General features: G+C 41.1%; 3 protein-coding genes across 3 annotated transcripts in view; all 3 read right to left on the reverse strand.

The window, feature by feature from the left end:
• Positions 1 to 546: 546 nt before the first annotated feature.
• LOC125246255 (hydroperoxide isomerase ALOXE3-like) lies at positions 547 to 8348 on the reverse strand. The gene is made up of 13 exons (XM_048157473.1): positions 7206 to 8348; positions 6883 to 6964; positions 6657 to 6779; positions 6073 to 6176; positions 5812 to 5981; positions 5561 to 5704; positions 4185 to 4388; positions 3071 to 3157; positions 2733 to 2902; positions 2271 to 2392; positions 1694 to 1794; positions 1085 to 1255; positions 547 to 837 (listed from the first exon to the last, which is right to left on the reverse strand). The coding sequence occupies exons 1-13, from the start codon at positions 7426 to 7428 to the stop codon at positions 658 to 660; spliced, it is 1881 nt and encodes a 626-aa protein (XP_048013430.1). The 5' UTR covers positions 7429 to 8348; the 3' UTR covers positions 547 to 657.
• Positions 8349 to 19859: 11511 nt separating this feature from the next.
• On the reverse strand, positions 19860 to 24925 carry LOC125264762 (neurotrophin receptor-interacting factor 1-like). The gene is made up of 2 exons (XM_048184438.1): positions 23409 to 24925; positions 19860 to 20099 (listed from the first exon to the last, which is right to left on the reverse strand). The coding sequence occupies exon 1, from the start codon at positions 24532 to 24534 to the stop codon at positions 23578 to 23580; it is 957 nt and encodes a 318-aa protein (XP_048040395.1). The 5' UTR covers positions 24535 to 24925; the 3' UTR covers positions 19860 to 20099; positions 23409 to 23577.
• Positions 24607 to 27005, reverse strand: part of LOC125264538 (NACHT, LRR and PYD domains-containing protein 3-like) — a 46807-nt gene continuing 44408 nt past the window's right edge. The window contains exon 14 of the mRNA XM_048183934.1: positions 24607 to 24805. Coding sequence (XP_048039891.1) covers positions 24803 to 24805 — 3 coding nt within the window. The 3' untranslated portion in view covers positions 24607 to 24802. The remainder of the gene's footprint in view (positions 24806 to 27005) is intronic.

Raw genomic sequence — 27005 nt, forward strand, 5'->3', positions numbered from 1 at the left:
GGTAAGCAAGCAAGAACAACAGCGAAAAATGGCAGATGGAGCAATAATAACTGACATGATCCATGATATTTTTAGTGATATTTGTGAATTGTCTTTCTAAATGTTTCGTTAGCATTTTGCTAATGTACTGTTAAATGTGGTTAAAGTTACCATCGGGGGGGGGGTTAAATTCTGGATATCTGGCAACCGTAAGCATGAACACAGTCTGTAATGTTTGATCTCCTTTATTCAACCAAAACAAAAAAGTGATTCAAGTCACGTTTCAGTCTCGTCTTTTTTCATCAACGATATTGCATGTGTTGATTTAGTTATCGTTTAATGACATTGGTGTCGTCTCATCATCTAGTTTTAAGCCAAGATTTTAGCAGTCCTATAAGATCATTACTTTATAACACTGGATCTACTAAACTTGGGTCCGACATGCATGTAGACTGTCCGATGATAACACCTGTTGACTCGTGAGCTACGATGCAAGTTTCTATAGAAGAATAAATCGTCATCAGCATGCGCTAGTGGCAAATAAAAAAAAACTGTTGAATCACACCAGGCTTTAGTCATGGAAAAAAAGGTTGTCAACGAACATATTTTGTCAAAATTTTATTGACAAAGTTATTAATAGAAATACAAACACGTTAAGAAGGACTACTTTAAATACTTTCAAATGGCTACACTGTTGTCCACATTTTTGGGGTTCAGATAGGTGTAGGGAAGCTCCAAATTCTTGTTCCGCTCCTCGATGAGATCCGACAACTCCCTCAGATCCTTCTGAAACTCTTCAATGAGCTTGCAGGGGACCTCTTCATCATGCAGATTTTCTGGGAAATGTCCCAGAGGGTACTAAGGATAGGGTAACAAGATTGTAATCGTAAATAACATGTTGATAATAAACATGTTTATATCAATGTTTAACACGCTGCGTATGACAGCACACTAATATTCTGCAAGAGTCCACTGCAACAGTTTGCTGATGTCCTTTGTAATGTAACAGTCAGGTAATGCAAACCAGAGGAATGAAAGCACAGAGTAGTATAATGGCATACTTGAGAATTTTTTTAACATGTGCTCTGATGATGTACAAACTCACATGGTCTGCAGAATCCTGGCTCAGCTGTCTCAGGACAGCCATCCCATTCACCGTCGTGCTCACATCAGGAAGGGTCTCCAGGATCGTGTCCTCAGTGGTCTGGCCTTTCTCCTTGGGAGGCGGCTTTCTGAGGGCACTGGGGAAGTTAGGCATCCAGCCGCCAAACTCAAACTGGGGAGAAACAAAGTGGTGAAAAATTATGACATGTAACCCAAATATTCACAAAGAATAATAAGAACACATAATTAACATCACTTAGGCCATGAAAAGTGGATATGGACAAGTTTTTCTTGGCGTTGTGGAATACTTGCTCTAAGGGCTTGAAGTATCTTGAGGTAATGTAAATAACAGACAACAGTTAAAAGTCCACAAATCTGTTGAGCTCAATAGCCAATCAACTGAAACCCCTCCCCTTCATGCTCCTGTTTGTTACTCATTCAAGGAGCCAGGACAACAGAGGGTTTTTTGAGCTCGGACACTGAACGGACAGCTAGAGGAATGTATGGAGCAATACGCTGGATTTGAGAAAAGGCGTATGGGATTAGGATCAGGGACTGCAGCTTTAATGGCTCTGCGTGACTGGAAGTGAATTGACTTGTACTAACTCACCTGTCCATTGTTTAGAGCGGCATGTTGGGCTGACGCAGTGAAGATCACCATGGTGACAAACTTGACAAGCTCTGTCACAGTCTGAAGAGATGATGGTATTCCTGTGAAGTAGAATGAAAGGCTGTTTCTGTGAGGAACTCAATTTGGGATGTTTATACATGCATGAGCACACACACTGAAATGGAGAGTTGAGCCATAAACTACAAACTACTTTTGACTGTTGACCTGGTTCAGTTCTAGTCAATGAAACAGTTAATTACAGTGGGGTTTACAAAAGAGGTTGTGCCTCAAACATGTCTATGCTATGCAGTGCAAATACTGAGATGATCACAAAAAAGAAAAGGAAACCTTTGTTGGATTAAATGTCCTGATATGGCAACCGTTCCTTTGGAAATGCATACTCATTGGTCTAGCCCATTTCATTTCCTTTAATCTCTGCCTATTCTAGCTTATGCTGAAAGCTGTATTGTGAACACTTCTTGAGTCTATATCTATTTGCTTCTTGTATTCCTCACTCGTAAGGCGCTTTGGATAAAAGCATCTGCCAAATGAATAAATGTAAAGGTAAATAACACACCTGAGCCATCTCTTCCCAGGAAGCCATTGGTGAATATCTCACTGATCCATTGCTGCAGCTCTGTGTCCTTCTGCACGTGTGCATCACATTGATAGTAGTGTGACAAGAAAGCCGCAACAAACCTGTAAGCAACACAGTCAGATGTTTTCCAGATTTACATATTTATAGCTTACCTTCTTTTTTCTTTTTTTTTTTTAGATTTGCTTTGCATTTATTTCTTAAGCTGGAATTTATTCAAAGTGACTTGCAATAGTACAGCATGTGCTTACAAACTATTAAACCCATGAACCTGTATAACTGACACTGTATTTGTTGAAATATGAATCAGAAAGTGCACCAGGATGTATTAGTTCAGTCCTAAAAACTGGATGTCTTAAGTAACACACACATACACATAGTTGGAGAGTAGAAAGCATAAAGCCTATTTAAAAAACACTAGATTAACTCCACTGGTAGTCATACTTCTTGATGATGTTCCACAGTTTTATCCCATCATCTCTGTAGTAGTAGTGGGGTACATTCTCCAGACCTCTCTCACAGATGTTATCAGGAAGACAGAGGGCGCTATAGGTCAGGGAGGCAGTAGCACGCTTCAGCAACTTTGCCAATGACTCTCCACCTATTCCTGCATACTAAGAGTTAATGGAGAAAAGACACATGACATAAAGTTAGGTTAAGGGCTATAAACAAAGATCTGGCACCATAAATGCCATTGTGAGGAGAAATTCAACAAAAAAGTGTATTGGGTTATAACTGAAGTTTGAACCTCTAGTGCCTCTTTAACAATGCTATTTGCATACCATGGTAATGGCCCCATCCTTGGATATCAGCCGATTCCGTGCCATGATGTTGATCTGGAGCGTGTATCGGATATGGGGAAAGAGTAGCTACAGAAGGAAAAAATGTAAGTAAGAGATTTGCATTCACTGGCGTCATATTCTTTAAAGATAAAACTATATTAATTAAAAATTAATTAAAAAAGTGTGAGTGTGTGCAAGGTTTAGGAATGTGTTTATGGGAATTTGTGACGATTCTTCTAGAAGCTCATTTCTGAGGTAAGGCAGTGATGTTGGATGAGAAGGCCTGGCTCACAGTCTCCGCTCTAATGCATCCCAAAGGTGTTCTGTCGGGTTGAGGTCAGGACTCTGTGCAGGCCAGTTAAGTTCCTCCACACCAAATTCGCTCATCCAGGTCTTTATGGACCTTGCTTTGTGCACTGGTGCGCAGTCATGCTGGAACAGGAAGGGGCAATCCCCAAACTGTTCCCACAAAGTTGAGAGCATGAAATTGTCCAAAATGTCTTGGTATGCTGAAGCATTAAGAGTTCCTTTCACTGGAACTAAGGGTTCAAGCCCAACCCCTGAAGAACAACCCCACACCATAATCCCCCTCCACCAATCTTTACACTTGGCACAATGCAGTCAGGCAAGTACCGTTCTCCTGGAACCGCCAAACCCATGCGCTGACCCCGCTCTGTGACTTTACATGGTCTACCACTTGGCTGAGTTGCTGTTGTTCCCAATTGCTTCCACTTTGTTATGATACCACTAACAGTTGACCGTGGAATATTTAGTAGTGAGGAAATTTCACGAATGGACTTATTGCACAGGTTACAACCTATCACGGTACCACGCTTGAATTCACTGAGCTCCTGAGAACGACCCATTCTTTCACAAATGTCTGTAGAAGCAGTCTGCATGTCTAGTGTTTGATTTTATACACCTGTGGCCATGGAAGTGATTGGAACACCTGAATTCAATTATTTAGAGGAGTGTCCCAATACTTTTGGCAATATAGTGTATATTAATTAACTCATTATCATTCTCTCTCTGTGGATGTGGCATGTCTGGAACATACCCGTTTTGCTAAGAGTTCACAAATCAAACCAACTCATGCATGAGACAGATTCATTACCTTGTAGAGAGGGTGTGGAGGTGGAAGATTGCGCAACGTCGCCACGGTGAACACCTCTGCCAGAAGGTGAGTTCTCAGCAGGTGAAAGTCGACCTCGTGAACGCCAAACTCTGCATTTCGGACAAAGATCTTGGCCAGTTTCCAGTCTGCCTTTGAATCCGTTGGGAGGAAGATGGGATTCTCTTTGCTGGGCTTTTGCTTTAACTGTGCAGATTAAATTTGAACATGCAAAAAAAATTGTACAAACAGTTTCTGCGGAAACCTACATTACATATCACCTTTACCTTTAATGTAAAGGTACATTACATATCACCTTTCCTTCGTTTCTTTTTAATAAGTAGATTGTTTACCTTATCATTCAAGATTATTCTTCTAAATTTGATTTTTAATAATGCCCCCCCCTGAAATTTGGTGCCTATGTCCCCCAGGTCCTCTTTCGGTCAAAGCACTTCGACGTCACCCTGTATGGGATATTGCTTCTTGAGCATTTCCCAGCTGAAGCAAATTCTTATCCCACTACATCTGCATCAGTCAGCTTTAAAGTCATCCCCCTGCAGCTGGCCCTCAAGCTAGATGTTACCCCAGCTCTTTCCTCCTCAGCCAGGGGCAGAAGCTTCTCTTCTCTGCCTCCTCAGCATGGTCTATAGGGGCCTTCCTCTGCCTTACTCCTGCTACCCCCATGCCTCTCAGGAAACAAGCTGCTGATGCACCAATGAAGCCACAACACACTACCTGTACTGAATCTTGTTTTCAGTCCCTAGTGGCAGGCTCTCCCCTTTTGAGCACACTCAGGGTGGGGAATGCGTTGTGTCCTCCTTCTCCAACAGACTGAGTGTGGCAGTCTGACGGGGAGGTATGACGCCTACAAATCTCCATTCTGTGCCTCTCCAACATTTCTTCCAGTCTGCGCAGGACCTGTTCCATAAATCTCCCATAGAGGTTGATGTGAAAGTGTTTTGAACGATCTCTTTGATCTCTGAGGGAGAACACAAGACGTCAACCCCCATCTGCCTCAGGGCTCACGATTGATGAAGTGCAGGACAGAGGCGGAACCAGTGGTGTGTACCAGCTTTAAAGCAGACTGACGTGGCCGAGAGCATCAGCACACTGTTACTTCACAGCAGGATTAGAATTGGCTTCAGCAGGGACATGCTCAAGGAGCGATATCTCATACAAGTTTGACATCTCGTGTTCTCCCTCAGAGAACTGAGCTTGTATTCATAACCCATATATTTCTGCTCTGACTTGCTTAGTTGAAAAAATGGGAAATTACACAGTTTTCTTTAAGAGCCAATATTATTTACCAGTTTTCACTGTAAAGCTGCTTTGACACAATCTGCATTGTAAAGACTTGACTTCAAATTCAAGATATTCACCTGTATGGCGATGGGCAGCATCATGCCATTGGGGTTACTGTACAGCAGGACCAGGGGAGCCGTGAGGTACTGCTGCCTGTCATTGACTACATTTCCCAACAGCCCATCCAACATCTTATAGTCAGACAGGAAAATGTTCCCTTTCTGGGTGTGGGTAGATCATACCAAATAATGAAAACACAGGAGATTAGACAAAACCAATGCAAACCAGACCCAGTAATTCCAAATCAGGCCAGTAGCGAGTAGTGTACCTTCATCTCCTGCTCCAAGCTGCTCCCTCTTAGGGAGTTTTTGACCATGTCGTCTGTGACGGGGAAATTCTCAGGCAGCTTTGAGCAGCGCTGGATCAACATTGGATTGAGGCCATTCAGAAACTGGTAGCCAAAGAACTCATCCTCATCCCAGTGCTCCTGAATGTATTCTGCAAAGCATGCTATGTCAGAACATATGCTACAGTACAGTACTTTACTTGTAATACAGTCATTTTGAACAGTTCAGTTAAAGATGAGTACCAATGGTTTTTCCTCTGTTTTCACAAAGAATTACTTCCAGTTGGCTCATGCTTTCCCACGATCTTCTGCTGTCAGCTAATCCAGTTAGTTTCAGAGCAGCTAACCTACAAACACAGAATACACAGGGACACAGTTAAAACATTAATAGCGGAACTAACCTTGATATACAACCTATGATTTACAGCTTTAGTTGTGAGCATTTTTGTACTTACTATTAGATATTATATTATTACTGTTTTCAATAAGAAAAAAGTTATTTTGCGAATGCCATCCACTTAAATGCAAAATATACTGAATTTAGCATAGCTTAGCATAGTTCATTGAATCTGATAGACCGTTAGCATCTCGCTAAAAAAATGACCAAAGAATTTCAATATCTTTCCCATTTAAAACTTGACTCTTCTGTAGTTACATCGTGTACTAAAATGAAAATGAAAAGTTGATGAAAAGCAGGAAAATACAAAAATAGGCGAAATTCATTGCCTTTAAAGTGGAAGTACAGAAATAGAGTAACTCATAGCCAGTGAATAACAACATTAGTAACCTTAAGGCTTCTAGAGTGTGAACCAAAGAAGGTCACTTACTGCTTTCCAGCATTGAAGTTAAACTCGGTTTCCTTTGTGAAAGAGAATCGGACTTCAGCTGGCAGAGCAAGGGCAGTGTCGTAATCGATAACTTGGGGTGTGCCCTCAGCATACACGCGCCACCTGGGAGTGGAAAATTCAAATGTGATTCAATGGAAGGAATTTAATTTCAATGAGTTTATTTTAATATAACACAGACACTTGTGCTGGTATGGTGCCCACAAACCTAAATAACTTTTGTTGCTCTTCTAGCTGCCTCGTCCTTTGTCTTTGGGCTATTGGGTTGATGTCCTGGAACACGAGTGAAGCTGCAATGCAAATGCCAACATTAATTCACAATCTGAACTTGTTTGTTTGCAAAACAAATGTAGGCTATATTTTGTATGTATCATTACTTGATCATAGGATGATGACTTGTCTCAAAAACGTGCATTTATGAGAACACAAGTATGTATAATGACATTGGTATTACACTGGTATTACGACGTAAACATTTCATGTGTGTACTTTCAAGTGCACTGGTAAATGACCTGAATTGGGGTTGCCTACCTTTAGCAGGTCTTAAAATGAGCCTCTCGTTGCTGTCAAGCCAGCTGTAGCACGGAAACAAAATCTCGTCACCTTCGGGCGTGTTGACCAAGATCTTATCGCAGAACCACTGGTTGTGAAGAAGACCCATAAACGGCTTGGAGTAGATCTCGACAGATACGAGCTCTCCCAGGGACACCTTACAGTGTATCTTAAATGCTCGCTCCTGCACAGACATGTTCATTAGGGTTTATTAGGGCCATTATAGGTGAAATAATAATAATAATACAAATACAGAGTTGGGGGAGCCATGTGGTTCCATGACACGAGTTTTTTTCTTGCAAATTTGTGACTTTATAATCACATAATATTCAAGTTGGTTTAATTGGGCGCACTTACCGATCCTTGCCGAAACCCCTGAAGGTGGTTCAGATTCTGTTCCTCAGTCTCGGCCTCAGTACCACGCAGCTGGATGTAGATGAGGCTAGTGGTGCCCGCCAAGAGCTGCTTTCCTGTGTGCGCCGTCACTGTGTAGATCATCATGGCTGTTCTGCAAAGACATGAAAATCAAATATGAGTGTCACTGTCACAAATATGAGTGTCACGGTCACCTGATGGAGGATCTGGTGAAGCTGTCAGCGATCAAAACATTGATTTTGAAGATATGTTGGAGATTACAAATGGGCTCATATTCACGACCTCAAACATATATATTCTCAAAATTGTCATTTGCTGAATGTACTGGGAAATGAGCTCTGGTGAGGACAGTGATGATGACAAAACATCTGCTCGAAATGAACCCTTCCAAGCTCCAAAATGAAACAAAATATGCTTTATTTTATTCTTCTGTAATGGTTACTCTAATATTAGGGGAGTTTTATAGATCCGGGTCGCTAAAGACCCAAACATGTAAAAATGATTGGCGAAACATTGATGCATTTAAGGGCTAAAAAGTCAGTGTTGGACGATAACAAGAACAGTCGGAACTGGGAAATTAATCTGTAAAACAATGGACTCAAATGAAGGGAATTCAGGGACACTTACATGCAACACTTTCCACTTCTTGTTGTAAATGACAACAAGACCTCCTGAAGTACATTTCAACATTTTCAGTTTGCTCAAATGTGTTAAAATGTGAAAGAGTCACTATTGGTCATGTGAATGTAATTATATAGACAAACACGTACACACACTCTTTCCTAACCCTGATTTAACCCTAAATGACAGTGAATAATGAATAGCACAGCAGCACCTAACCCTGGCTGTAACCCTGCATGTGTGAAAACACCATTTGACACCAGTTTGCTAGATTTGTAACCAGAATTACAGAGTTTGAATATAAAAATACAGCCAAATACAAATCCAACAAGACTTACTTTAAACTTACAAAAGAAGAAACTGTTAGTATGGATATCAACCTTTAATATAATGAGCTATGTGTTTAATTAGAGACTATGATTATTTGTGTAATTTTACACACATTTGTATCTAAATTTAAGAAAACAGAAAAAAAAACTATATAATACAGTAATTTTCTTGTATAAAAAATTCAATTTTTCATTAATAATAAAATAAAAAAGTTGATTTACAGATACCGTTTGTAATTTTACATGAATTTGTAATTTAAGAAAACAGAAAAAATACTATGCAGTAATTTTCCCGTATAAAAAAATGAGAATTACTATATTTTGTCATTAATGAAATAATCCTTAAAAGATTATTTTACAGATTTGTAATTTTACAGAGTTTTGAATATAATTTACAATAACAGAAAACTACTGTAAAAAAGATCAAGTTATTTTCCATAAAACTAGGATTTTTTAGAGTGTGTGAACTCACCTCGTCTGTCCTCGTCTGTTCGTGACACAAAAGTTTTTGATCCTGAAGGGTTCACAGGTGGTTTTATACTCTGGGGACGGGCTGGGACCATTGTTTTCTGGGGGTCTGATGTGCTTCCTGTGCCCAAACCTGTTTGATGGAGCTGCTTGGTGGGTTTCAAACCTGTTTGATGGTTTCAGTTCAAACCCCACCTTTATCAAACAGGACCGTCCACACTGTTGAGTTTGGAGCTCTGTTGAGTTGATTGACTAATTGCAGTATTTCTCATTTTTATACAGGGAAATTACTGTATTTACACAGTATTTTTCTCTGTTTTCTTAAATTGCATACAAATGTGCAATTTAAGAAAACAAATTATGTATATTATTGTAATTATGTAAAATTAATTATTGATTAAATATGTAGATCATTATATTAAAGGTTTATGTCCATAATAATAACAATTTCTCTTTGTAATTTGTAAAGTACATCTTCTTAATTTTATATTTCGGTGTATTTTTACATTCAAAGTCTGTAATTGTGGATCCAAATATAGCAATCTTTTTTCATTACACCAAACAATGCACTGTGTGTTTAAAGAGCTCTCCAGGTCGAGACTTTCAGCCCACACCAGTGGATCCAAACTGCTTTATTAAAAAAAAAACATTGTATATAAAAATTAAGAAAAGCAAATTTTTTTACAAGCACAAACTCCCCTGAAACTGGAAAAAGCAGAACATGGAGAGAATGGGCTGAAAGTACTAAAATGAATCCCAGCATGCAATGTGTTCAAATGTGGAAAACTTTGAATCCTCAATGCGTCAGAAGCGCACGTCTGTATGGTGGAAACACCTTGTTGTGAGGTGATGGTATTAAAGTCCCTGTAAAGCAATATTAATATATATGTGTTCAATATAACATGTGTGACATATTCAATATGTGTTCTGAGTTTGTCACTCCAAACGTGTTATTAATCACCCAGCAGAATTTGAATGATTAAAAAACGGCAAGTAAATGGGGAGGGAGTCGGTCCGGTGTTTCCGGTTTCAGTGGGCAGAGCGTACATGAATATTCATGAGTTTCCTGGACATTCACGTGGAGCTGAGAAATTTAGTTCAGTTTCTCCTTGTATCTCAGTAGGTTTAATGGATTATTAAATATAGTTTCAGCACAAACTTATGCCTAAACTACAATAGTTTATTGTTTTATAACAGTGTATGATGTTTTTATTAGTCTGCATGTTTTGTGCCGTCGTCCCTGACTGAATGAAGACATTCACTTCGTACAATGTTAGGATAAAAACACCATATATTTTTCCTTTTAACCTTGCAATTAGGTTCAAATTCAGTGTTATTCAATTCATGTGATTTGATTCTGCATTTTTCTCTTTCTGGGCATGTGCTGGAGAAATCAACACATCATTCGTTTACCAAAGCAGAATTTACCTGTTTGACATTAGTGGCTTCTTGATCCACACATCTGATCAGATTTTTTACACATATTGTGTGCATGTTCATAAACAATTATCATTAGTTCATGTTTTCAGTTCAGATTTATCATGTTATTGCTCATTGTCATAATGTTGATCTTTTCCTGAGTGTTTCTCCTCATGTTTTTATTCTTTATTGCTCTTTCTGTGTAATTTAAACAAGATTTATCTCGTTTTAAAGTGGTTTTGTTGATCTGTCTAGAAACTGCATGTATTTCTCCACATCTGCTTTGCATCTGGCCAGCAGCGGCCCTGTTAAAGGTCCACTGAAGAGTGTTGGAACGAGCAGCACTATTCAATGTGTTGACGTAATATCAAGTGAAACAGGAAGACAGGCTGCCCCGCCCCTTTTTAAGAATAGCCAATAGCGTTTCATTTATGTTACAGCTCGGCCAGAGCCATTAGACTCAGTAAAACCGTAGTTTCCTTCTAGTCTCTAAGCGTTTCTCCTCGTAATGTCCTTATTTACGCTATGTTTGTTTCCAGTCATGTGAATGCTTCACATGTTTGAACCCTGATCACTACAGGTATATGAAGTCCATTTACTAGCATTTTAAATATATAAGCCTGTAGACTATATGAAATTAGCAGTATAAAAACAATACAATTACAGCACAATTTACTTGCCTTAAACAACTCAGTAGGCATTACTATTATTATTAGTATTATAATTATAGTTGTTGAATTTATTGGCACACTTTAATATGTGAATTATATGAACAGAAAACGAAACACTTTTAGCGTAGTCAGGCTTTTATTTGTGCTTAAAGGGACAGTTCACCCAAAAATGAAAATTCTGTCATCGTTTATTCACCCTCAGGTTGCTCCAAATCTGGCCACTTTGGGCCACCATTGATTTCCATAGTATTTTTTTCCCTGCTATGGGAGTCAATGGTGGCTCAAAGCAACCTGCTTACAAACTTTCTTCAAAATCTCTTCCTTTGTGTTCAACAGAACAAAGAAATGTGTACATGTTTGGAACAACTTGAGGGCGAGTAAATGATGACAGACTTTTCATTTTTGGGTGAACTATAAAACAACGGAGCTGCGCTCTGCGGACCTGCCACAAGATGGCACTCTTTAGAGAAAAAGCTTCAAAAATTTAAGAGGCTTCATTTCTCCACACTGTAAAACATGATAGTCCCATTAAGTTAAATTACCTTACTTCCTGTCTTTAACTCCAATTGACATTATAAGTTTTGCAAATTCAACTTAAGTTTGTAAGTTTTCGAAATTTAAACTTAAAGTAACACATTATGTTGACTACCTGTGAGTTTTGCCACAAAAGTTTAGATGTAACAGAGAGCAGTAGAAATGAATGTACGGGTTTCCAGACTGAGTTGCCGGGCAAAATCGAATCGCTGGCAGATCAGGCTGGGTTTATTTAATACTTTTAGATAAAAATCTCTTTTTTGGCTCATTTTGCCTGTAAAAGAAAACCTGCCTAATAATTATGCACACCTGAATATAAGGCGTTTTTCATTTCCAGCCTTTATGAACAATTATATATCACTTATAAATTATTAAATACAAAATTAATAGTAGTTATTAAGATTGATGTGGTTTGGAATTTGTAAAATGTGCCTGGAAAAAAAAAAAATATGATTAGAAAATCAACTTGCCTAATAATTCTGCACACGTTATTATAACTTTTTTTGTGCTTTTGACATTTTGATTTTGACATTGACATTAATAACAGTGGCTTATGATATTTCTATCATTTTATTGACCAAATATATTACATGCCTTATAAATTTAGGATTGAAACTGTACATTTGTTTTAGGTTCATGGTGAAACCCTGGATGTCCTCATGAAAGGAATGCCTGTTGGCCTTCTAATTGGATATGAAGGGGTCCTGAATGATGCATTTCCTCTCGATGTCTTCAGCGTGGCTGTAGTGGTAGAGGAGACAATTGTTCTTCATGATCTCAGGGACATACCCACTGCCTTTGCTCTGTTAATGGGCACAATCTATTGCCTCAACCTCGAATACCCCCGCAACATGAAGTTGAATTCATGCAGAAAGTGATCATGAAGCTTAAACCTGACCACAAATCCATGGCCTTCGAAACAAACTGCTGCGCTATAATTTATAGACTGAACGTTTCTTCCCCATCAACATGAACCAAATGTTTAAAAACAGTCAGAGGGGAAAAACAATATAGCCTTGTTCTGAAATTTGTATTCTTTGGAGGACACTTCAGTTACTTGACACTGTTCAAAACTGATATCAACCATTTCAAGCGAAACCCAAGTACTGCTGAAAAATATCAGAAGCATAAATGTTTGGATGTGTTCTTATAACAAGGTTGTTCATTTTTATTGTTATTTCTGAAGCTGTTGCTGAGGGGACACTTAATGTTATTTTGCATTCTGTTTACTCTAAAGGGTTATTCTCTCTCTCTCTTCCCCAATTTGTGTCTTCTCCCCTCTTACTTTTTCTATACCACTAGTTTTTCTTCTAATGTTGATGAAATGTTTAAGCATGTTTGTTTTTAAATGGCTTATTAGAATGTTTTTTTAATGTTTATTAGAATTGTATTCTAAAAACCAATGTTTAATGTATTTTTCAACTTGTTACAATAAAATTTAAATATTTTTGAGCAGACGAGTTAATTCATTGAGCCAATTTTCCATAATGTAACACAGTTGTTTTAACTCAGACAATCAAGTTAAAACAACAAATTTAGTTAGTTTGAAAACTTGTAAAACATCTTTTTGAGTTGAAACAACAAATTTCTTTAAGTTGATTTGACTCACGTTTTTAAGGCAGCAGGTGAACTTTAACTGACTTGAAATGTTTTACAGTGCATCACTACTAAAATAGTTTGTTTTTTTGCAAATGTTTCAGTCGAATTTAGCCGTTTTAGAGAGCGTTTACTTAATTTAAGCCTGTTTTAAAATGTGAACTCTTTAATGTCGTTGTTCATGTGTGGAAAAAAAAAGGTGACTAAACTAGACTGTGTAAAAAAAAAAAAAAAAAATGAATGAAAGAATGATGTCAGGTTTTGTTTACAGGTGTGGTGATGCTGATTTTATTTCATTTATTTGATTAAAAATACAAAATGGAAAAATCATATTGCTGAATGCTGAAAATTCAGCTTTGATCACAGGAATACATTAATCTTTACTATATATTCACATGGAAAACAGCTGATTTACACAGTAATATTGTGAAATTTTTTTTATAGTTTTTTTTTAATCAAATAAATGAAAGCAGAAGAGACTTCTTTTAAAAACAGTAAAAATCTTACCAAAACCAAACTTTTTAATGGCAATGTAGGTTTAAACATTACAATTGGTAGAATTATACTGTACTATTACACACAGACGGACAAGAAGTCCATCACCAGGATGAATCTGATGATGAACATAACTCTGAAATGAACACAAACGGTTTGGATTGAAGTCAGAAAGCAAGGAGAGTGACTTGATTTCAGTGCCCACATATTCTGAAAATGAAGATGAACATGAACCTAACAGAAACAACGAAGAGTGGAGGGTCACAACACCAGGACCAAAACATTTCAGTATAGCAATAAAAATTGGAGAGCTGGGAAATAACAAATCCTCTTCACCTGAATGCCACCGGTAGTGTCAGACCAAGAGAGTCTCTTCTATGCTCTTATGTTGACAGGAATGGGAAAAACAAGCCATCACTTCCTGTGAGTGTGAGCTCATAACAAATCAGCACTCAATTCATACCTTGACATATTGGCTAACGGAAACATTAAGGGCAAATAACATCATGTGGAGACGGACTTCAGCTGGGGACTAATGCAAGTGTTCTTCTGGCATTTAATCATCTCGATGCATCTACAGAGAGCATTGTTTCAAACACAGCAAACAGTGGTGATCGTCCATTCACAGTCATGCATCTTTGCTCTTCACACAAGTTACTAAACATAACCACAAAAGCAATGATAAAACAGTGTAAAAACAGCGAAAAATTGACCTCATTAATTATTCAAGGCCCAGTGCATGATGGGAACACCAGTATCAGAAAAGTTGAGTAGTTTTACTTAATTTTATAATGTTGATATTTAAGCTGTATAATTTCTAAAGCTTAAATTGAGTACTAATATAGAATTTACTAAGTTTTAAAAAAAATTCTAGCTTGAACTAACTTTTTCATGTAAAAATTACATGTTTTTTCTGTAGTATTTAATTCAGCATAAAATCATTTTTTACAGTGCAGCGTCTGTTATTAGAAACCTACGAAGAGGTGAAACGCGTAATAAATAAAAAAGGCAATAATGCAGCAATAAATAAAACGAGATGGAAAGGCTATAAGTATATAGGCTATATAACTGCTTAAACATAACTGGTTAGATGCCATAAATGTCTAATTTGATGATGTTTATTAGATGCAGCTGCCAAAAAGAAGAGTGATGTGGCTGGATCTGGGGGACGGTCACCACCAGCACCCGTTACTCCTGCAGAGGAGCTGGACCTGAACAAGGGGAGGCCATGCAGTTATCGAGGGAATCTCCCAAATCCATGCCACCTATTAGAAGGTTGATATACAGCATATTCTTGATCCAATCTTGGCTCTAACATGTCTTGTCATAGTGATGCCAAATTCTCTGTCTATATACAAATTACGGCGAGCCGCGTTTGGATGCCGATGTAGGTTCGCAAAAGCCATGAGCATCAATAGTCCACCATTGTTGATGAAGGCTTGTTCGAGATCAGGGCTGTCACGATATTAGATTTTTCACACCACGGTTATGGTGGCCAAAATTGTATGTACTGTATGATATCAGTCTAAATATTTTTTTACTTTGTTTATTTAGTTTTTCTCTTTCAGGGTTGCTGCACATTTTTAAAGTCAAATTTAAGGCTTTTTAAGACCTGAAGAAATAAAAATTAATACTAGTGTAGTAGCCTATACATTATGGCTGTTACCAATCAAATGAAATCATTATCAACAAAATCCTTCTTTGCAATACAGAGGTGACACAGAATGAGAAGTGACATTAATATATTTACACAGCATTTACAATTTGTCTACATAAATTTAATTCAATATTTAAATATGGATTTTTTTTCTAATTAAAATGTACCTTAAATATGAAACTAAATTGCCAGTAGGTGGCAGCACGTCACTGTCTTAATGAGTGAGTGAGTCATTCATTCAACTGATGTGTTCAAATGATTCGTTCATTCAGGAGTCTTTATTGAATGGGTCATTTAATCATTAATTAAACTGATTCGTTCAAAACGTGGATTAAATGCCCGTGTATCTTGAATTTTGAGGGCATATAACTGCATGCACAGCTACATCACGCTGAGTAAGACGAGTAAAGAAAATGCGGTACTTATTAAAAGAAATCACCCTTTATTTAAATATATGAACACAGAAAATCACTGTTAACAGGTTAATATAACATTTCCCATTCCATGACCAGTAAAATAATCGCAACTTACTTCTCTATAAAATTGCCACACCCTAAATTAACATGATATATATATTTGGTTTCGCGATGGTTTCAGGATGAAACTCCTGAGGAGGATGAGGAGACTGTGTCTGTATGTTCAGGGAGGCCTGAGGTAAGCACTGATTGCACATTATATAGCTACTTAAAGACGACTTGTGTGGTGAGGGGCTCATAGTATGTATTTTCCAAAAAATGATTGGCTGCAGGACACCGAGATCCTTCCAGAACCCACTCAGACTGGGACTACAGGAGACAAAGTAAGGGTTAAGTAATTACAACAAATTGTCAAGAGCATTACAGGAAATAATCAATTTTGTTTTCTACAGAATGAAGAGAATGTAAAGAGCGTGTATAAGCGCTACCTGCTCAAACAAATCAATGTTTTGGATGTAGACATCCAATATAAGAAGTTGAAAATGAGAAAGCTGGAGCTGGAAATCCAAAAACTGGAGAAAGATGCAAGTAGAACATAATAAAGCTATGGCACATAAACTTTTTTAGTTTTTTGACACTGTTTAATCATGTCTTTCTTCCCCAACAGGCAGCTTCAACTTGACATTAAAATGAAAAATTATGTGAATGTTGTGTCTTGTATAATTAAATGAAGGTAAAGCAGGGGAGCTAGAAATAAGAAAATTAAAGCATTAACAGAAGTTTTGCAATATAATATTAACCAAAAAGATAATTTGCATATGTGTCTCTTATAACCCTTCCTGTTTCATGGTCCTCAAATATATAGGTCACTACACTGCAATATAGGCATAACAGAAATGTCTGTAAAGAGGGATGTGGGTAACTTCATTTAAACTGTGGAGAAAACTGCTGAATCAGTCTACAGATACAGTATTTGAAGAAAATGCATTTAGATCAGTGTAATTTGAATTGAACAGAACATAATCCTGAAAATAACCACTGCAGTGGGACCGTACCTGCACATTTATACTGTGCAGAGATTTCCTGTTAACAAAGTCTGCTTCATGGAGACCAGACGGACGCTTTATACGCACATGGGTGCAGTCCAGAGCCCCAATAACTTTTGGGAAAGCTACAAAAGTAAAAGGGTTTAGCTTCCAACTGTCACATCGAACATTAATTTTCAAAAATATTTCAGAGTCCTATACAATCGTTAAACTTACCAGTGATTCCATAAAGGGAAGGTGATAAACACATTGAGCAGTCTTTAGGTACACCATTCGCACAGAGCGGCAAACTGATGATTTGCTGATGTTTTCTGCATCTCCAGCGGTGTATAGGAATGTTCCACTTGCAAAAAAGCGAAGCGCTATGCATACAGTCTGTGTGACAGTGAGCGCTTTATTGCGGCATGTGTTATGTGCAATGTACGGCTCGAGTAATCTACAGATATATCCAATCCCTTCTCTTGAGAACCTATACCTCTCATACAGGTGGTTCTCTGGAAAAGATCTGACCTGTCCCTGAAAGTACGTTCCCTTCTGCATGCTCTACGTCATCTATTAAAGGACACGCCATGATTCATAAAGTAGCTTATGACACATGGGTTGAGGTCCTTCTTTATAGACCGTTAATTAAAGAAGTCACACCCACCAAACACATATAAATAATTTATTTATTTGTAACCAATATATCAAAAATGCATTTAAAACGAACCTGGTCTCATAGTAGAGACGTACCTGCGGGCACGTTTTCGCGAGACACAAAATTACGTACCGATACGTACGTCTCGCAACAGAAACGAACGCTAGTGGCCGGTAAAACGTCAATAGGCGCTTTTGCTCGTTTTCACACACGGGTTTGATGACGGCCAGGGTCGGATTATGGATGAATAAAGACTCGTTTTCGCATCTCCTCGTGCAATATGATGTCACGACATCAAAACGCTTCTTACCGGAGCACCCGATTTGTAAACGAACATACTTTTGGACTTTTCGTCTCTACACGTTTCGCTTTTTTGACTGCAACCAAGCTTGCTCGGTAGCTCAGCTGATACGGAGTTGGACTTACAACGAGGAGTCGACTCCCCCCTGCCTGGGTACGAATCCCGTGAAAGGCGACTGACTGGTTAAAAAAAAAAAAAAAAGAGAGATCTAAACAAGCTGAAAAACGGTACGATCGCGGACGCTTCTTACGCCACGTTTGCTTTTGTTAACACTATCGGGTAGGTTTAGGCGTAGCGTCGGTGGGACGTTATTTTAAAACGAAACGGAGCGCAAATGTCAAATCGAGAACCGCGACGATTCGTCTAAAAAGCAACGTCATAAAACGTACCGCATTCACAATATTATCTGCTCCGGCAAAAAAACGAAACAAAAAAAAAACACGCTTTTAGCGCCACTCAGTGGACATTTCAGAGCGAAACTGCAGCGATATGTACATACTGGTACGTATTTTGCGACTCACGAAAATGTGCCCACGGGTACGTTTTCGTCATGAGACCAGGTTGCAAAAAACATGATTTCTTAATGGTAATGGTAATTTCTTCGTATTCCCAGCAGGTCATTGATAGAGGAAGTCTGGTTAAAAGCATCAACTCAGGCTTATCCTGACAGTTAGCCAAAGTTGCCAGAGTAACTGAGTTTGAACTAATAGAATTCACTGATAAGTCTAACTAAAATAAGCCTGACTTGTTTTCCAATCTTGTTTCATGAAACAGCCCTCAGAAGGCAAAGACATCAGCAACAATACCAGCCAGATGGGAAACAGCACACTGATTCCAGACACACCAATGGAGCTGTCAACTACATCAAAACATGAGCCAAAATACAATACTGAGCCCCATAAAACATCTGAGGACATAACTGATGAGCTATTACTATTGTGTAAAATAATTCCAATGCATTTAACATATTTCTTACAAAAAAAATTTGGACCAGTAAAGACTGTGAAGTTGTTGTTGTGTCATGAGTTGCGTCACTCAGACCTTGCAGCCAAACACGATTAGGAGAGTGGTCAGTTTTCCTCACTCAAGCACAACGGCTGTCCATGCTCTGAAAACCAAGCAGGAGATGCTGCAGCTTCCTAGGTAATGATGTCTCTACTCTTTGGAATACAGTGTATGATATGTTAGAGCGTTATGTCAAACAGCAGGCTGACATATTTTCTGCCATGATGGACAACGAGGTAAAAAAAAATGTAAAGGACATTGCAACCTCGGCAAAACTGGCAGAGGACCTGATTAACACTCGACTGTGACAGCACTCCTGAGTACTGAAGCAGCCCCATCTGTGTCAATGATCATCCCTTTGCAAAAGATGATACTGAAGTCCATGACATCCAGTGATGTGGACGCTCCCCCGATCAAAGATGCAAAGGTAGCCATCTCTGAAGACCTCAAAGGCAGATACAGTGACCCTGATCTTCAGGGCTGTTTGCACAGAGCCACAGCACTGGACCCGAGGTTCAAGTCCATGCCTTACCTGGAGGAAGTACTAATACTGCAATACTGCAAGTAGGTCTCGTCTCTCAGCAGAAAACGTGGACATACTAATCTTCTTGCAGAAGAACATGAAAGTAGAATGATCAGAGCAATGTTGTTTTGTGTGTTAGTTTTATCTATGCAGTATTTTATATTTAAGGCCAGCTAATTTGTTATTTAATTTATGTACATTGCATAACACAGTGACACATTGACTGTTATAAGTACACTTAAATGTACATTACAAAATAATTACGAGTGTCTTCAGAAAACACAAGCAATATACACTGAATATATTATTTTACAGGTAATAGTATATACTGTATGCTCAGTACCTTTGGCTTATTCCAAATACTAAACATTACACACTTTGCAGTCAATAACAATACACTTTGTTATTACTTATACTTTGTATAATAAAGTCAGCATTTGAAGCGGATCTTTTTTGATCCACTTCAAATGTTGACAACTGTACTTTGAATTACATAATCTCACACAATACAGCTGTGCTACTACTTAAATTCAGTGTAACAATGTTCGTAGGTAAGGAGGAAAGAGGACAGGGTCGGCAGGTGACTACTGGCTGTTTTATTGACACCAAAATAATAAAGTCACAAAAACAGTGTGCAAACAGGCACAAAACAATCAACCTAATCGTCAGACTTTCACTCCATCCAACAGACATCCAGGAGTGGGGGAACAGCCAGTAGTCCTTCTCTCTCTCGCAGGCTCCTGTTTCTCCTGGCGTTAAATACTCTCTCCACGCCAATTACTGAAACAAGAGACAGGTGTTTAATATTTGTGTCTAATCCACTCAGACACCGCGCGTCTCCTCCCTCTCTCTCCCGCTGCAGACTCCGCTAAACCACGCCCCCCCTGCCACATACCCCCACCGCCCGACTCAGGCCGGGGAGCCGTCCGGCCTGCAGCCCCCCCCCCCATTTCTGGAGAGGAAATCGGCCACAGCCATCTGAACACCCGGCCTGTGGACCACCTTGAATTTAAAAGGCTGTAAAGCTAGATACCAACGGGTGATCCGCGCGTTGGTATCCTTCATGCGGTGGAGCCACTGCAGGGGGGCATGGTCCGAACAGAGGGTGAATTCCCGTCCCAGAAGATAATAGCGGAGGGTGAGGACAGCCCACCTGATGGCCAAACACTCCTTCTCCACGGTGCTGTACTTAGTCTCTCTCTTAGAGAGCTTACGACTAATGTACAGCACCGGCCGCTCCTCACCCTCTATCTCCTGAGACAGGACAGCACCCAACCCCCGGTCCGACGCGTCCGTCTGCAACAAAAATGGGAGAGAGAAATCAGGAGAATGAAGCAACGGCCCGCCACACAGAGCAGCCTTTACTTGGGTAAAGGCCTGCTGGCACAGCTCCGTCCACTGGACCGTATCTGGTGCCTCCTTTTTAGTAAGATCAGTCAAGGGGCTGGTGAGGTCCGAATAATTAGGCACAAACCTTCTATAATATCCCGCCAGCCCCAAGAACTGTCTCACCTCCTTTTTGGTCTTAGGGCGTGGACAGGTCGCAACTGCTGCAGTCTTATCAATTTGGGGACGCACCTGTCCATGCCCCAAGTGGAAACCCAGATACTTTACTTCCACGCGCCCAATTGCACACTTCTTCGGGTTGGCCGTGAGCCCGGCTCCCCTCAGCGACTTCAAGACCGCCCTCAAATGCTGCATATGCCGCTGCCAGTCATTACTGAATATGATGATATCATCCAGATAGGCAGCCGCATACGCAGCATGGGGCCGTAAAACCCTGTCCATCAGCCGCTGAAAGGTAGCCGGTGCCCCGAACAGCCCGAACGGAAGTGTAACAAATTGGTGTAATCCAAACGGCGTCGTGAAAGCTGTTTTTTCTCGGGATAATGGAGACAAGGGGATCTGCCAATAACCCTTTGTTAAGTCCAGTGTCGAATAAAAACGAGCCGTACCAAGCCGGTCAAGCAATTCGTCAACCCGTGGCATTGGATATGCGTCGAATTTCGACACAGCATTCACCTTGCGATAATCCACACAGAACCGGACCGAGCCGTCCGTCTTAGGAACCAAAACTATCGGGCTCGCCCAGTTACTGTTGGATTCTTCTATTACCCCCATTTCAAGCATCGCACCTAATTCTTCCTGAACTACTTTTTTCTTGTGTTCAGGCAAGCGATATGGCCGGCTGCGAACCACCACGCCCGGCTCTGTCTCGATATGGTGCTGAATAAGGTTTGTACGGCCAGGTAGGGGAGAAAACACGTCAGCAAACTCTGCTTGTAATTTGGTTAAATCAATGAGCTGGGAGGGCGAGAGATGATCTCCCCCTGGGGCCAGTGCGAGAGATTGTTGTTTTATATTCGCCTCTGGCCCAAGATCATCCTCTCCGCTAATCACCGTCGCCAGCATCACTGATTCCCCCTCATTCCATTTTTTTAAAAGATTGAGGTGATAAATTTGACGTGCTCCTCTCCTATCTGAGCGTATTACCTCATAATCGAGCTCTCCAACTTGCCGTGTGACCTCAAACGGCCCTTGCCACTTTGCAAGTAATTTTGAACTTGACGTTGGGAGTAATACAAGCACTTTATCTCCCGGTGCAAATTTACGCAAATTGGTCCCCCTGTTATACAACCGGCTCTGTTTGTCCTGGGCCTGTAACAAATTCTCCATAGATAGCCGCCCCAAAGTGTGGAGTTTTGTTCTCAGGTCCAGCACATACTGAATTTCGTTTTTAGATTGAGAAGGTCCTTCCTCCCAAGCCTCTCTGATGACGTCTAACACCCCTCTGGGCTGACGACCATAGAGAAGCTCGAAGGGGGAAAACCCCGTGGAGGCTTGCGGGACCTCTCGCACAGCGAACAACAGGGGTTCCAACCACTTGTCCCAATTTTTGGCGTCTTCCTGAACGAATTTACGAATCATTGTTTTAAGCGTGCGATTAAAACGTTCGACCAGCCCGTCCGTTTGTGGGTGAAAGACGCTGGTCCGAATCGATTTAATGCCCAATAATTTGTAAAGTTCGCGTAACGTCCGTGACATAAACGCCGTGCCCTGATCAGTGAGGATTTCCTTAGGAATCCCCACTCGGGAGATTAACGAAAACAGTGCGTCAGCAACACTCTTAGCGGAAATGTTGCGGAGAGCCACTGCTTCTGGATATCGTGTCGCATAATCCACAATGACCAATGCAAAACGATGTCCTCTTGCTGATCGCTCTAATGGCCCGATGAGGTCCATGCCAATTCTCTCGAAGGGGACCTGCATTAATGGGAGGGGGCGCAAAGGCGCTTTTGGGGTGGCCGGTGGGTTTACCAACTGACATTCACGACAAGCCGCGCACCACCTGCGCACATTCTCGTGAATGCCCGGCCAAAAAAATCGGGTCATGAGGCGATTTAGTGTCGTTACCTGTCCTAAATGACCAGCCATTGGATTAGCATGAGCCGCTTGAAAAAGCATTTCCCTGCGGCTCCTAGGAACTAACAACTGGGTTGTATCCTCTTTTGTCTGAGCGTCTTGGGTCACTCGATACAACCTATTTTTTATAATTGCAAAATATGGATAGGTAAGCGGTTGTCCAGGATGGAGAGGCTGACCGTCGATGGTACTGACCTGTTCAAACGCACGTTTCAGCGTCTCGTCCTGAGACTGCTCCAGGGGAAAATCATCGCGCTCCGAGAGAATAAGTCTCTCGATTTCGCTCTGCTCCCCCGAGGCAGTACTCAGAGGTCCCGATTCAGTCTCTCCCGCCTGCACACTCACGCTCCCCTCCGGTGCATTTTTACCCCAAGAAGCATCCGTACAAAAAGCCCCTAATAATTCTGTAAACGCTGGCCAATTCGTACCCAAAATTAACGGATGCTGGAGGTGCGGATTAACTGCCACCTCAACACTATGCTTTTGACCCCTGAATTGAATAATGACTGGCACGATAGGATACTCCACCACATCCCCGTGCACACACCGCACCTTAACCACGCGGCTATTATCCAATGCCCCAGATTGTATCAGATTTTGATGGATCGAGGTTTGGTTACATCCTGAATCCACCAATGCCTGATAGGTACCCCCCTCGATACTCACAGGTATTTGGTACCACCCAGCTTGACCGGGGGCAGCCTGCGGGGCATCCGGGACCCGGACCATTGTTCCCACCTCCATTACAGGACACCTGTCCACGAAATGGCCCGGGTCCCCGCAACGCCAACAGGCCGGCCCAGACCTCCCCGCCGCTCCAGTGGCGGAGAGTGGATCAGACGGCTGGCGTGGAGAGAGCGGAGACACAGGAGCCGTGTCCACCCCGGCTGGTGCCAGTCCCCCTGGGCGGGACTCTGGGAGTTGAATGGGGAATGTGACCATTCCCGCCCCGCCCCCGGGGCGGGACTCGAGGGCCGGGTGGACGAGACCTGGGTAAAGGGACAGGGCGAGAGAGAGAAGGAGATGGAAAAGAGGGAGAGAGAGAGGCTGATGGCAGGGGTTCGCCGACCCCGGGGCACGCCACCATATGATCCTCCGCAAGTTGGATAGCCGACTCCAGCGACGTGGGGCGGTGGCACTGGACCCACTCGGCGGTTCTCCTCGGAAGCCGAGTGACAAACTGCTCCAGTACCACTCGGTCGATGATCTCCTCCACGTCACTTCCGTCGGCCAGCAACCATTTGCGGCAGGAGTCCCGGAGCTGTTGGGCCATCACAAAGGGCCGGCCGGACTCGCCCAGCTCCAGGGAGCGGAAGCGCTGGCGATGTTGTTCCGGACTCCGGCCGACCCGCTGGATGATGGCCCTCTTGAGGTCGTTGTAGTCCAGGAGGCTCCGCACCGGAAGCTGCTGCGCCGCGACCTGGGACTCCCCGGAGAGCAAGGGGACCAGGCGCATCGGCCACTGGTCCCGCGGCCATCCAGAGATCTCGGCCGAGGTCTCAAAAAGATCAAGGAATGCCTCCGGGTCGTCCTCAGGCCCCATCTTGTTGAGTGGAATATGGACGGGCGCAGCACGTTGATCCATAGCTTCCGGCCGAACCTCCCGGTCCATCCAGCTCCGGAACCTCTCGCGGTCTTCCTGCTGGGCTTGGAGGACGGCCTGGAACCGCCTCTCCTGATCTTGACGTAAGTCCAGCAGGGCCTGATGTTGATCATGTTGCATGACCGCGAGGGATGTAATCAGATCCGCAAATGGCGCGGCGGAGGACTCGGGCATGGCGGCGGCATCCATCTTTCCTCCCGGGTTTCGGCACCAGTGTAACAATGTTCGTAGGTAAGGAGGAAAGAGGACAGGGTCGGCAGGTGACTACTGGCTGTTTTATTGACACCAAAATAATAAAGTCACAAAAACAGCGTGCAAACAGGCACAAAACAATCAACCTAATCGTCAGACTTTCACTCCATCCAACAGACATCCAGGAGTGGGGGAACAGCCAGTAGTCCTTCTCTCTCTCGCAGGCTCCTGTTTCTCCTGGCGTTAAATACTCTCTCCACGCCAATTACTGAAACAAGAGACAGGTGTTTAATATTTGTGTCTAATCCACTCAGACACCGCGCGTCTCCTCCCTCTCTCTCCCGCTGCAGACTCCGCTAAACCACGCCCCCCCTGCCACATTCAGTTTAACACATTTTCCCAAAATTGAATGCATTTGTTTTCAAGGCCATTAAAATAAATAAAATGTAACAACATCACTGATGAAGAGACATATTTCATTGGCAAATCCAATGGTTTTTATTTAAACTTAACATAAGATTCAGCAAAACTTACCATGTTTTCATTAAAGAAAAAAGATTATTGGACCAATGGTGACCCTCTGTACACAAATACAAATGACACATTATATTCCATTTTCTGATGATCTTCACATTATTGTGTCTGATGGCCGCTTACACAGAGGAGTGACCGCTGCTGGTGTGTTGTTCAATATAGATTTGTGTGTATGATTCTGCCAGTGTAAACGTATTAAACATATTTACATTTATTTAGAAATTATAGGCTACACTGCATATAAAAAATGGGCTTTTAATGCATTAGTCATACTGAAATAAATAAGCACAAGTAATAAAACTAATACCAAGGATGAAGAAGTAAACTTAAAAAATATACTCAAATTTAACATTAGATACACTACAACTTCAGGATACTTTCAGTGCATTGTTACAATGATCATTTTCAGCACACTGTTAAAATATTCCTCAAATATATTTTTATGAAGTGCAAATAAATACACTTTTAAAACATAAAATGAACTTACACTTAAAGTATATTTTTCTAAAATATATTTTTTAGAAAATATACTAAAGTACAATTATTTTAAAGTGTGTTAAAAGTTGTATTGTGAAAATATGATACTAATATACTTTTTATATATTTAAAGAGTACATTTTTGTTAGTATATTTGGAATGTACTATAGAAAAAGATTGAATATATTTAAAATACAATAAAGTATACTTTTTTTCACTAGGTACACATAAATGTTACTCTCTCAAAAATACAAACATGTACATACATGTTGCTCACATATTATGGTCAAGTCAAGTCAAGTCACCTTTATTTATATAGCGCTTTTTACATTGCAGATTGTGTCAAAGCAGCTTTACAGTGATAACTGGTACATCATTTTGGCTGCACAGAAGCTCTTAAAGAAAATGGTGTCAGTATCCATCTTAAGTAGATTCCAGAGTTAATAACTCATTTTATGTAATGGGTGGGAAAATATTTACGTGTCGGGTGCGGGTCAGACACGCGGTAGGCACGGGTAGACTACGGGTCCAATAGCCACTATTCCAACTCAATTCGGTGCATTTGACAGCTACTTTCAAATGGTCCCGTGTTTATTTGTGTTCACGCTCTGTTTGAAGACCGTTAAAGGCTTATAATTACAGCAGGATTTGCAGCGCTGAGCGTAGCCAATCGTGCTGCATCTGATTGAAAGCTATGATTACTGAAGGGAGCACGCTTTGCTCGCTTTACTCGCTTTATGTAATTAATATAGGGTATTTACAATTTGAATAAATGTTTTAGAAAATTTTTCGCACTGCTACAAGAGGACAGGCAAACACTGCTTAGTTTTGGAAGAGACAACCGCGTTTAAATGCGAGTGAATCTGACAAAATATTTACTAGCTTTAAACTTACAGTTAAATAGGTCTACTAAAATAATCTTTGTCGTATTATTTTACTTGTGTTGTTTAATGCAATGATTAATTAGATGCAGCGACATATCCCACACAGCAGGAGACTCCTAGGTGGATCCGCACTCAAGTCCCCAAACCTGCTTGACTGTCACATTCATTTTGGTGCCGCCCAGAGGATCAGCTCCGCCTCCGGGCAGCACCGTAAATTCTACTGTCAATCAGCGGATCCTGAGCGGACCCATGTCGGATCCGCGGACGCGCCTTTACTGTAACGGCTGTATCAATTTGCGGGTCCCAAACGGATCCAAAGTGGAGCGGATGCAGTGCGGAGCCACGGCGGGTCCACAATCCGCCTTCGTTGCAGATCCGTCACTGCGCGCAAGTGGACGCTGATTGGGGTCTATTCGCGGATATGTTCTGAAAGCCGTGATACCACTGTGGCCAATCCGCGTGCTGTATGGGATAATTCCCAATTGTTGGTTTTATTGCTTGTGTTAGGCTACATGAGGAAAATATTTTGTCTACCTGATGTAGGAGATTTAATGCGGGTGTGGGTCGGGTCGT

This window comes from Megalobrama amblycephala, linkage group LG1 (assembly GCF_018812025.1).
Source record: "Megalobrama amblycephala isolate DHTTF-2021 linkage group LG1, ASM1881202v1, whole genome shotgun sequence".
NCBI lineage: Eukaryota > Metazoa > Chordata > Actinopteri > Cypriniformes > Xenocyprididae > Megalobrama > Megalobrama amblycephala.

Bases quoted from the DNA above. Each gene is read 5' to 3' on its own strand.
- LOC125246255 (XM_048157473.1), bottom strand. From the start codon at position 7,428: ATGAACATGTCTGTGCAGGAGCGAGCATTTAAGATACACTGTAAGGTG. The intron at 5,982-6,072 runs GTACTCATCTTT...CATGCTTTGCAG, and splicing joins AAACAGAGGAAAAACCATTG to AATACATTCAGGAGCACTGG. The intron at 3,158-4,184 runs GTAATGAATCTG...TTCCTTCTGTAG, and splicing joins CTCCACACCCTCTCTACAAG to CTACTCTTTCCCCATATCCG.
- LOC125264762 (XM_048184438.1), bottom strand. From the start codon at position 24,534: ATGGATGCCGCCGCCATGCCCGAGTCCTCCGCCGCGCCATTTGCGGAT.